The sequence below is a fragment of the Eumetopias jubatus genome, unplaced genomic scaffold (assembly GCF_037043125.1).
Source record: "Eumetopias jubatus isolate StellerSeaLion01/CBP00866 unplaced genomic scaffold, mEumJub1_p1.0 scaffold_7, whole genome shotgun sequence".
In the NCBI taxonomy this organism is placed as follows: Eukaryota; Metazoa; Chordata; class Mammalia; order Carnivora; family Otariidae; genus Eumetopias; species Eumetopias jubatus.
The window spans coordinates 122,754,660-122,764,846 of NW_028274813.1; the positions used below are offsets into that span (position 1 = coordinate 122,754,660).

The window sequence follows — 10,187 nt, forward strand, 5'->3', positions numbered from 1 at the left end:
GCGAGAGCTCCGCCACCTGCCGGGGCAGAGAGCCGCGAGCACCTGCTTCCGTTCTGGGAGTCCAGAGTGAAGCTCATTGGCTCGCAGAGATGAGTGACAGGCCCCGAGCCAATGGAAGGCCAAACTCGCCGAGGCGCCCGCCTGGTACGACTGCTTCCGGTTGGGCATCAGCCCCTCGTGTGGGTCGCGAGCTGCCGCCGTCGGGGGCTGAGGGGAATGGCGGGGTGCCCGCGTCGCCGCGGTCGCTCCTCGCCAGCCCCGCAGCTCGGATTCTAACCTGAACTCCGTGCGGGCCTGCAGGGGGCGGGACCGTCCGGCCCACCTCTGCCTCGGGTACGCGCCCACCGGAGGTTACCCCACCTCACACCCGAGGCTGCAGCGGCACAGCGCACACCCGCGGACCGGCTTGTCAGAGCTCGGGCCCGACAGGCCGCGGCCGGGACTGCGGGTACCGAGGTGAGCACCGCCCTGCGGCCGCCCGCCCCGGGCGGTGACGTCACCGCCCTCGCCGGCGATTGGCCCGGGGAGGCTGCGGCAGCCAATGGGCGCCTGGCCCGGGGGGCGGCTCTTCAAACGTTTCCCCCGCGGCGGCCGGCACCCGGGTCCTGAGTGACTGCCCTGCATCCCCGCTTTTCCTCCCTCGAGACTGCCCGCCGGGAGGAGCTGCCCGAGGAGGGTGGAGGGCGCGGGGTCAAGCTCAAGGTCAGAGGCCCCCTTGGGTTAGGAGCCCAGGTCTGGGTTAAGGAGCTTTGGTCGCAGGAGGGACCCCATAGCTGACTTCAAAGCCGAACATGCTGTACGGAAAAAGCGGCGTTGTTTTTGGAACCACGGGACGGTGTATTCGTTTCCCGATTTAATGTGTGAACTCCCCGGGGGCAGACAGCCGTCTTTCTCATCCGCCCAAGGGAGGGCAACAATACATGCTTGTAGAACGAATAAATGACTAGGTGAGGTCCAGTTGAAATTGTGTTTATATGGGTCCCTTGAAAACCAGTAAGCACCCCTGGACTTTCTAAAGTCAACTCTAAGTACTGGATTTAATAAGCCAGTACTTACGTTGTGCCTATCGTGGTATGTGCCAGTACGTGAACCGTTTATTTCCATCTGCTCCCCACAGGTCTGCAAGGTACGTACAGACAGCACCCTGTCCTATCCCCTGCCTTTGTAAAACTGAAGAAACTGAACTGGACTCAGAAAGCTTAAGTAAATGGACCAACGACACGGGCACCTCTCCCTGCAGAGGCAAACGCGTGAACCCTGGAGCTGGTTGAACCCGCACAGGGCCCTGTCTCCCAAACGCTCTGCTTTGCCCTGGTGGGAAGAGCACTGTATGTGGAGTCGGTGGGCCTTGATTTCGGCCTCTGCCCCTCTTGGTCCTAAGTTATGTGACTGCGTAAGGGTTACTTTCTCTGGGAGTCTCCTCTGTCAAATGGGGGTAATTCTGGTTCCCAAGATGACGTGGGATAATGTGCCTGACACTGGGAGCTGGAGGGGCTCACCTCCTAGGACGACGTCTAAGGGAGAGGCCACTTAAATACCTGGTGCCTACTCTGTGGAGCCATGAGCTTGCTTGAGTCCAAGGGAAAAGACAGGGCAAGTGCCCCCATTCTAGGCAGCCCAGAATCTTCCTCGGTCTGGTGGCCTTCCTAACCCTGTCCCGCCTCCCACCCCATTCAGGTGGCGGCCAGCATGGCCGAGGAGCCCCGGGGGTCCTGGTTCGGCTTCGGTTTCTGCGGCTTCGGGCAGGCGCTGGGCTCGGGGCGCGGGCGCCAGGTGCACAGCCCCGAGCCGCTGCGGACACCGGGCGCGGGCGCCGACGTCCGCCGCGTGAGCGCCAGCTGGAGCTACACCGCCGTCGTGACCCGTGAGCGCCCCCCTCCGTCCCACTTCCGCCCCCGGCCCCGGGCGCGTGGCCCGGCCGCTCCCCAGCCCGCTCTCCGCTCTCGCAGGTGGAGGCCAGGTGCAGCTGTCGGGCGCGGCGGACGGCGCGGCGGGCGGCTGCAGGGACGCGTGGGCCTCGGAGGCGCTCCTCGTGGTGCTGCGCGCCGGGCGGGGGCTCGGGCCCGGGCCGGAGCTGCAGGCCTGGGCGCCGGCTTCCGCGCTGCGCGGGGAGCCCCTGTGGACCCACACGCTGGTGCCGGAGGCCGAGGGGGCAGACGGCGCGGGCGGTGAGGCCCAGGCCGGGGCGCTGCCCCTGCTGCCCGGCGCGCGCGCCTACGTGAGTCCGCGGCCGCCCTTCTACCGGCCTCTGGCCCCGGAGCTGCGGGCGCGCCGGCTGGAGCTGGGCGCCGAGCATGCGTTGCTGCTGGACGAGGCGGGCCAGGTGTTCTCCTGGGGCCAGGGCAGGTGAGGGGGGGCGTGGCCGGATGTGGGCGCGGGGCGGGGGCAGGTAAACGTGGCTCCGAGTGGGGACCCGAGCGTGGGACTGGGGAAGGAAGGGGAGGAGGACCTGCTTGGGCTCTCGCTTGCGCAGGCACGGACAGCTGGGCCACGGGACTCTGGAGGCCGAGCCGGAGCCGAGGCTGCTGGAGGCGCTGCAGGGCCTTCCCATGGCTGAGGTGGCCGCCGGCGGCTGGCACTCCGTGTGTGTGAGTGGTAAGTGACATAGTGCCTCTCCGGACAAACTCAAGGTCTCCTAGGCTCCAAACCTTCCTCCTCTTCCAGTGTTGGTGGGTAGTCTAGCCAGGCCTCCTTCCACGTTCATCCCATATTAATCAGCCAGGTCTTGGAGGACTCCTCAGTGCCTCTCAAAGTCAGCCCTCTGCCCGGGCCATTACCCACTCGCACCGTGACTGGTGCAGATGTCTGCTGTCTTCTGATGGTGGGCTCCCTACCTCTCCCAGGCCTCGGCCGCCAGCCAGGGCTGCGATTCTAAAACACTCCGCAAGGGCGCAGGAAGGGGTGAGGAGGCAGCTGAGCTGAGGAGAATGGAGGAGAAAGGGTGCAGGGCGTCAGGTGGCCATGACGTGTGGCACACAGTGGACGCGCAGATGTCCACAGGGAGGATAAAGGTGGTGAGGGTGAGCCCAGAATGAGGACCTTCGTTTGGGATCGTAAGTCCACCGCCCTGGCGGGCCACCCAGCTGTAGCTGATTGCTAGGTTGTTGAGTGAGGCTGGGAGCAGGCGGTCTTTGCAAGGGTCTGCACCTGGGGCTCTGGCTGCCGCTTCTATCCCCGGGGGTGGGGGGCAGCTTTAAAAACATCGTGTGCCTGCACCGCCACCCCCATAGTCCTCTGTCATGGGCCTGGCTTGGCAGCGACGCATGGAAACTACTGGACCGGAGGGACGGGAGGAGAAGACTAGAAACAGCCAGGTGGGAAGTCTCCCACTTCAGGGTGCTAGAAATTTGAGGTCTTGAGTTTGTTAGAGTGTTTGGAGCACAGATGCTTCAGGCCAGACTTGCTGGGTTCAGATCATCACTTTGCCCCTTGTGACCTTGGGCAGAGCACTTCACCTCTTCATGTCCACTGTTTTCTCATGAATAAAACGGGGATGTTGCCCTCTAACCCTCTGTAGGGCTCTTCTGAGAATTAAATGATTATATTGAAAAGTGCTTAAAATGCTGGCACAAAGTAAACACTTGATTAAAAATGAGCTGTCATTAGTGAATTTTTACATGAGAGGCAAGGAAGGTGAGAGCTTCCAGAAGAGGCTTTCACTGGGACCAGTGGTGGGTGGGGCTGAGGAAAGGGGTGTCGCGGGCTCAGTGGGTTTGAAACGGAGGCCGTTGGGAATTTCCAGGGATACATTTCTGAAGTGTGTGTGGTGGTGTGTTCCATGAAAGTTAAGTTTATGCGAAGCCACCTCCAAAGGAGTTCTAGACCAAAGAAAAAGGTCCACAAGTCCAGCTTGACAAGAAACGGTTTACTAAAGGAGCTTCCGGACTCGTCTTGGGCGGCTGCAACACAGCTGTGACCACAGCCCCCTCCCGTCAGACCTGCTTTTATAGCCCTAGAGGCTGGGAGCCCCTGCTGGGCGACCCCCCGGGAGGAGAATGTGCGAGAATAGTTCCGTGTCTGACCCCTCTCCAGAGCAGAGCCAAGGACCTTATGCCCTAAGGGTGTTCTTAGGGTCTATTATGTGTGTTATTTAAAAAAAAAAGAAAGTGTGTCTGGGGGCTGTTCTCAAGGAGGCTTCGTTGGGGCCTCCGAACTGTCGTCATGGCAGCGTCGTCATGGCAGCGCTGTGCAAGATGGCGTTCGGCAGGTTCACATGTGGGAGGTGGGGCGGGGGCAATTTAGCAACAAAGGGAAAAAGTGAAACTGGAGAGGAAGATCCAGGAGACCCTGTTTAAAGAAAAGGACGCCGGAAGCACTTGAGGGGGAAGGGAAGCCTGTAAGACCAGGAAGCTGCTGGGGCCTGTGGGAGGCACTGCCCGGAGGGCTGCCTGGGCGGGGCAGCATTAGTGGGTATGCGGGTGTTTGGACGGATTCGGGGGGCTTAGGGTGAGGGTGCGGTTCACAGTCTGCTTAATGGGTCCCCTGCACCTCTTTTTTAGAGACTGGGGATATTTATATCTGGGGCTGGAATGAGTCCGGGCAGCTGGCCCTGCCCACCAGGAGCCTGTCAGAGGATGGAAAGACAGTTGCAAGGGAAGGTGAAGGTCAGTTCTTCCACGCATGCTTCTGTCCTTCCTGACTCCTGGCCACATGCTGGCCTGAGACCTCGTAGTGTTCAGAAGGGACACGGGACATCCTTGGGACCCCAGGACCCTCTGTAGGACTCCGGGCTCTGGGGAGGGATGGGGGTATGGCAGGGCTGATGCCAGCCTCCTCGGCGCACTCCCCCCTGACCTGTCAACTCCAGCGCTTCTGGGGAACGTGGGGGCTGGGAGCGGCAGCCGTGGTGTCCACGGCAGGGGCCTCGTGGAGCTGTCGTGCCGCCTGAGGTCCTGGATGGCTAAGGTGTAGCCAGTGCTCCACGTTACCAGTCACGATCCTCCTCACTCTCCCTTGCTGCTTCTCTGAAGCCAGTGGACTGAATGAAGGTGGCCCCGAAGTGAGGAGAACAGCCGGGGGTGAGGAGGGAGCCCCGGCCCCCTTCATAGCCCTCCAGCCCTTCCCAGCTTTACTGGATCTCCCCGGGGGCGCAGATGCAGTCAAGGCCAGCTGTGGCTCCCGGCACACAGCGGTGGTGACAAGTGAGTGGGGGCTGGGCGGGCGGCTGACGATGGAGCAGGAAGTCCTCCACCCCATCCCTTAGCTGGTGCTGCAGAGAAGGCTGTGATCCCCTTAAAAACTTCGACTTTTAAGTGTCTCTGAGAAGTACTGAGTAGCCGCCTCCTTCAGTGAAAACAGCCCCAACCCCCATGGGGCTTTAACAGTAGCCCCCCAACTGTCCGGCCACGAAGGCCCCTCCTTCTGGAAGGATGCTAGTGTTTGCCGGCCGCTTGGTCTGAGCGGTCCAGGTGCTAAGCCCCCTGAACTCAGTAGCTGTGAGAGCCAGGCCCATCAGTTGGCATCCAGGAAGGTAAACTTCCACCTGGATCCTTTCCTGCCCCGGGTGTGATTAGACAGTTGTTAGAGAATATGTTGTGCTATGCCAGGCAGAGCTCAGGACACTTAGAAGGTGCTGGCTCTGGACCGTGGCAGGTCATGCTAGACAAATGCCTTGTGACAGCCCCTTACTGTCCTTCTGGTTGTAGGAACTGGGGAGCTGTACACCTGGGGCTGGGGTAAGTAAAAGGTTTGTTTGTGTGATGCTTAAACCAGGGGAGGAAGGGGCCCGGGGGCAGAGGGCAGGAGATAACAACCACGCAGCAGACGGAAGCAGGGGCCTCGGCCTGACCCCTTGGAAGTCTGGGATGGAAATGCTACATATTCCCTTGCCGAGAACAGATCTAAGCACACCGAAGTCAGAGACCACATGGGAGAGAAGTAGATATTAGTACTTCCCGTGTATCTTCCTGAAAAACTGTCTTGAGGGAAGAGTTAGGCAGCATTTATGACACCTCTGTTGATCTGGCACTGGGTAGTGTCTGGGGTTAGGAGCAGAGAACCTGGAAGAGCATCTTGCCTGGCGTGGCTGGTGGCAGCTGCCTCTTGGGGACCTGGCCTGGCCCCGAAGGCTCTGTGGCTCTGGCCTCCTGAATTTCCAGAGCAGACACCGGCGGGGTGGTGGCTCAAGCCCTGCACTTCGGTTGATGGGCTGATTTTCCTTCCTGGCGGGGAAAAGCCCCAAGGCCCGGGGGGGGGGGGGGGGGATGGCCCAGCAGCTCGTTTCCGTTTAGGTAAATATGGACAGCTTGGCCACAAGGGCACAACCAGCTTGGATCGGCCCCGCCGTGTGGAATATTTTGTAGATAAGCAGCTCCAAGTAAGGGCGGTGAGCTGTGGGCTCTGGAACACATACGTGTGCGCTGTGGAGAGAGGGGAGAGCTGACGGCCACGGGTAAGGGCGTGAAATGAACGTATAGTCAATGATCCACTCAACCAGTGAGACTCACCCCAGCCGAGGAAACCGTTGCCGGCAGCCCAGAGGCCCCGCGTCCGCCCCGCCCCGGCCCTGTGCCCTCACCGGAGAGCCGCGTCGTCAACTTCGTCCTCGTGTTGGTGACACCTAAGGAGCTTTGGAAGGGCATGCCCGAGGCCAGCGCTGCAGGAAAAGTGAGAGCCGAGCCTCTGGGCGCGGAGCCTGGAGGGGGTAGATTTTAGAGCTCCCCCAGCCAACCCAAGGTGATCTGAGGTCGTGCCAAGATTGGGGACCAGCAGGGGTCATCCTGGGCATCTTCTGTTACCTATTTTCGCTTAGCGTTGTATCACCCTTGTGCGCATCCTTGTTCAGTAGAGTTTGGTGTGTTTGCTTTGAACTTTATGTAAATGAAATCATTTTGGGTGTGTTCCTTTGTGTCTTATTATTCTTCTGCCTTGCGCCCTGCAGTTCGTTCATTTTTAGTGTTAACGGTATTCCATTGTGTGAATACACCTCTTTATATATTCTTTTGTTGATCATTTGTTCTTTTATTGAGTTAAAATACACATAAAAGTATATTAGCCATTTTTAAGTGTGTATTTCAGTAGTAGTAAATAAATTCACATTGTTGTGCAGCCAACACCATCAACCCGCCCCCCATAATTCTCTTCATCTTGTAAAACTTTTTACCTGTTGGGGCGCCTGGGTGGCTCAGTCGGTTAAGCGTCTGCCTTCGGCTCAGGTCATGATCCCAGGGTCCTGGGATTGAGTCCCATGTCAGTCTCCCTGCTCAGCGGGGAGTCTGCTTCTCCCTCTGCCCTCCCCCCCGTTTGTTCTCTCTCTCATGCATGCTATCAAATAAATAAATAATAAATGTTAAAAAAAAAAACCTTTTTACCTGTTAAACAGTAACTCCCCACTGCCCTCCCCGCCACCACCATGATACCTTCTGTCTTTCTGATTTTGACTACTTTGAGCCCCTCATATTAATGGAATCATACAGTATTTATCTTTTTGTCACTAGCTCATGTTACTTAGCATTATGTCCTCAAGGTTCATCCATGTTGTAGCATTTTGCAGAATTTCCTTTTCAGGACTGAGTAGTATTCCATCGCAAGTACTGACCACATTTTGTTTATCCATTTATCAGTTGATAGACACTGGGTTGCTTCTGTGTTTTAGCTACTGTGAATAATGCTGCTATGAACATAGGTGTGCAAATATTTCTTTGAGACCCTATTTCTAGTCCTTTTGAGTATATACTCAGAGGTGGAATTTCTGGATCATATAATTCTATTTTGAATTTTTCTATGAGCCTACATACTGTATTCCACGGAGGCTGTACCATTTTGAATTTCTACAACAGTGTATAAGGTTCCAGTTTTCCTACATCCTTGCCCAACACTTCTTTTCTGTTTTTCTTGATAAATCGCCATCCTAATGGTTATAAAATGCTGTCTCCCTGTGTTACTGATTTGCATTTCCCTAATGATTAGTGATGCACCTTTTCATGTGTTTATTGCCATTCATATGGAAAATGCCGATTCAGACGCTTTGGCTGTTTTTGATTTATTTGGGTTTTGTTGAGTTTTAGGAGCTCTGCCTGTGTTCTGGATATTAATTCCTCATCGGATATGTGATTCGAAGATATCTTCTCCTGTGGATTGCCTTTTTACTCTGTTGATAGGGTCTCTGGTTGTAAAAAAAAAAAAAAAAAAAAAAAAACTTTAATTTTCATGAAGTCCAACTTGTTTTTCTTTTGTCACCTGTGCCTTTGGTGTCCTATTAAATTATTGCCAAATCCAATGTCATGAGGCTTTTGTCCTGTGTTTTCTTTCAAGAGTTTTATTGTTTTGGGTCCTACATTTAGGTCCTTGATCCATTTTGAGTTAATTTACATATACGATGTTAAATAAGGGTCCGACTTTGTTCTTTTGTGTGTGATTGTCCAGTTTTCCCTACACCATTTGTTGAAAAGACTGTTCTTTTTCCTATTGAATGGTCGTGACACCCTTGTCAAAAATCATATGCAAGGGTTTACTTCTGGGCTCTCTATTCTGTTCCATCAGTCTGTATGTCTGTCCTTAATGCAGTGCCACAACTGTTTTAATTACTGAAGCTTTGTGTAGTAGGTTTTGAAATCAAAGTGTGAGTCCTCTAGTTTTGTTTTTCTTTTTTAAGAATGTTTTGGCTATTTGGGGTCCCTTGAGATTGCATATGGATTTTAGGATTTTTTTTTAATATTTTATTTATTTATTTATTTGAGAGACAGAATGAGATAGAGTACATGAGAGGGGGTAGGGTCAGAGGGAGAAGCAGACTCCCTGCTCAGCAGGGAGCCCGATGCGGGACTCGATCCCGGGACTCCAGGATCATGACCTGAGCCGAAGGCAGTCGCTTAACCAACTGAGCCACCCAGGCACCCAGGATTTTTTTTTTTTTAAGATTTTATTTATCAGAGAGCACAAGCAGGGGGAGCTGCAGGCAGAGGGAGAAGCAGGCTCTCTTGCTGAGCAAGGAGCCCGAAACTGGACTCGATCCCAGGACCCTGGGATCATGACCTGAGCCGAAGGCAGACGCTTAACTGACTGAGCCACCCAGGCGCCCTGTTTCTTGTTTTTATTTTTTTTTAATTATATTTTATTTATTTGACAGAGACACAGCAAGAGCAGGAACACAAGCAGGTGGAGTGGGAGAGGGAGAAGCAGGCTTCCTGCGGAGCAGGGACCCCCATGTGGGGCTCGATCCCAGGACCCTGGGATCATGACCTGAGCTGAAGGCAGACGCTTAACTAACTTAGCCACCCAGGCGCCCTCTTTCTTGTTTTTAAATGTGAGCATTTATAGCTCTCCACTCGCCTCCTTAGCACCACTTTTGCTGTGTCCCGTGAGTTTTGGTATGTTGTGTTTTCATTTTCATTTGTCTCTATATTTTAATTTGCCCCGTGATTTCTTCTTTGATCCATTGGTTGTTTGAAATGTATTGTTTGATTTCAACAATATTGTGAATTTTCAGTTTTCTCTGTTACTGATTTCTAACTTCATCCTGCTGTGGTCAGACAAGATACTGTGTATGATATCTTTATTAAGTTTTTAACTTTAATTCCAGGATAGTTAACATACCAGTTTCAGGTGCACAATGTAGTGATTCAGCTCTTCCATACACTGCTCATCCTGATAGGTGTACTTTTAATCCCCTTCACCTGTTTTATCCATGCCCCTCCTACTTCCCCTGTGGTGACCATCTGTTTGTTCTCTACAGTTGAGTCTCTTTCTTGATTTGTCCCTTTTTTTTTCTTTTTGCTTCTTTTGTTTCTTAAATTGTACATACGAGTGAAATTCTGTGCTGTTTGTTTTTGTCTGAAGGATTTATTTCACTTAGCATCATACTTTCTAGCTCCATCCATGTTGTTGCAAATGGCAAGATTTCATTCTTTTTATGGCTGAATAATATTCCATTATACACACAGACACAGACACACACACACCCCACATCTTCTTTACCCATTCATCTATTTCTTCTTTTTAAAGATTTTATTTACTTATTTGACAGAGAGAGACAGTGGGAGAGAGAACACAAGCAGGGGGAGTGGGAGAGGGAGAAGCAGGCTTCCCGCGGAGCAGGGAGCCCGATGCGGGGCTCGATCCCAGGACCCCGAGATCATGAACTGAGCCGAAGGCAGACGCTTAACGACCGAGCCACCCAGGCGCCCCTACCCATTCATCTATTGATGGACACTTGGGCTGCTTCCATAATTGGCTATTGTAAATAACGG

At 54.2% G+C, this 10,187-nt stretch overlaps 1 protein-coding gene across 6 annotated transcripts; it reads left to right on the forward strand.

Annotated features, from left to right (window-relative positions):
- The first annotated feature begins 165 nt into the window (after positions 1-165).
- RCCD1 (RCC1 domain containing 1) lies at positions 166-8,218 on the forward strand. Of its 6 annotated transcripts, none has more exons than XM_088024938.1 (8): positions 166-456; positions 1,118-1,864; positions 1,950-2,346; positions 2,474-2,595; positions 4,500-4,604; positions 4,971-5,141; positions 5,646-5,675; positions 6,437-8,218. In XM_088024938.1, the coding sequence occupies exons 2-8, from the start codon at positions 1,690-1,692 to the stop codon at positions 6,652-6,654; spliced, it is 1,218 nt and encodes a 405-aa protein (XP_087881064.1). In that variant the 5' UTR covers positions 166-456; positions 1,118-1,689; the 3' UTR covers positions 6,655-8,218. The 6 variants fall into 6 exon arrangements, with proteins under 6 accessions (XP_087881064.1, XP_027977894.2, XP_087881066.1 ...); XM_028122093.2 differs by lacking the exon at positions 166-456 and having other exon boundaries at positions 599-1,126; positions 1,678-1,864; XM_088024940.1 differs by lacking the exon at positions 166-456 and having other exon boundaries at positions 599-1,864; positions 6,231-6,529.
- Positions 8,219-10,187: the final 1,969 nt, after the last annotated feature.

Excerpts from the sequence above, each read along its gene's own strand:
- RCCD1 (XM_088024938.1), top strand. The coding sequence starts at position 1,690 with ATGGCCGAGGAGCCCCGGGGGTCCTGGTTCGGCTTCGGTTTCTGCGGC. Across the intron at positions 2,596-4,499 it reads GCACTCCGTGTGTGTGAGTG|AGACTGGGGATATTTATATC; the intron begins GTAAGTGACATA and ends CCTCTTTTTTAG. Across the intron at positions 5,142-5,645 it reads GCACACAGCGGTGGTGACAA|GAACTGGGGAGCTGTACACC; the intron begins GTGAGTGGGGGC and ends TTCTGGTTGTAG.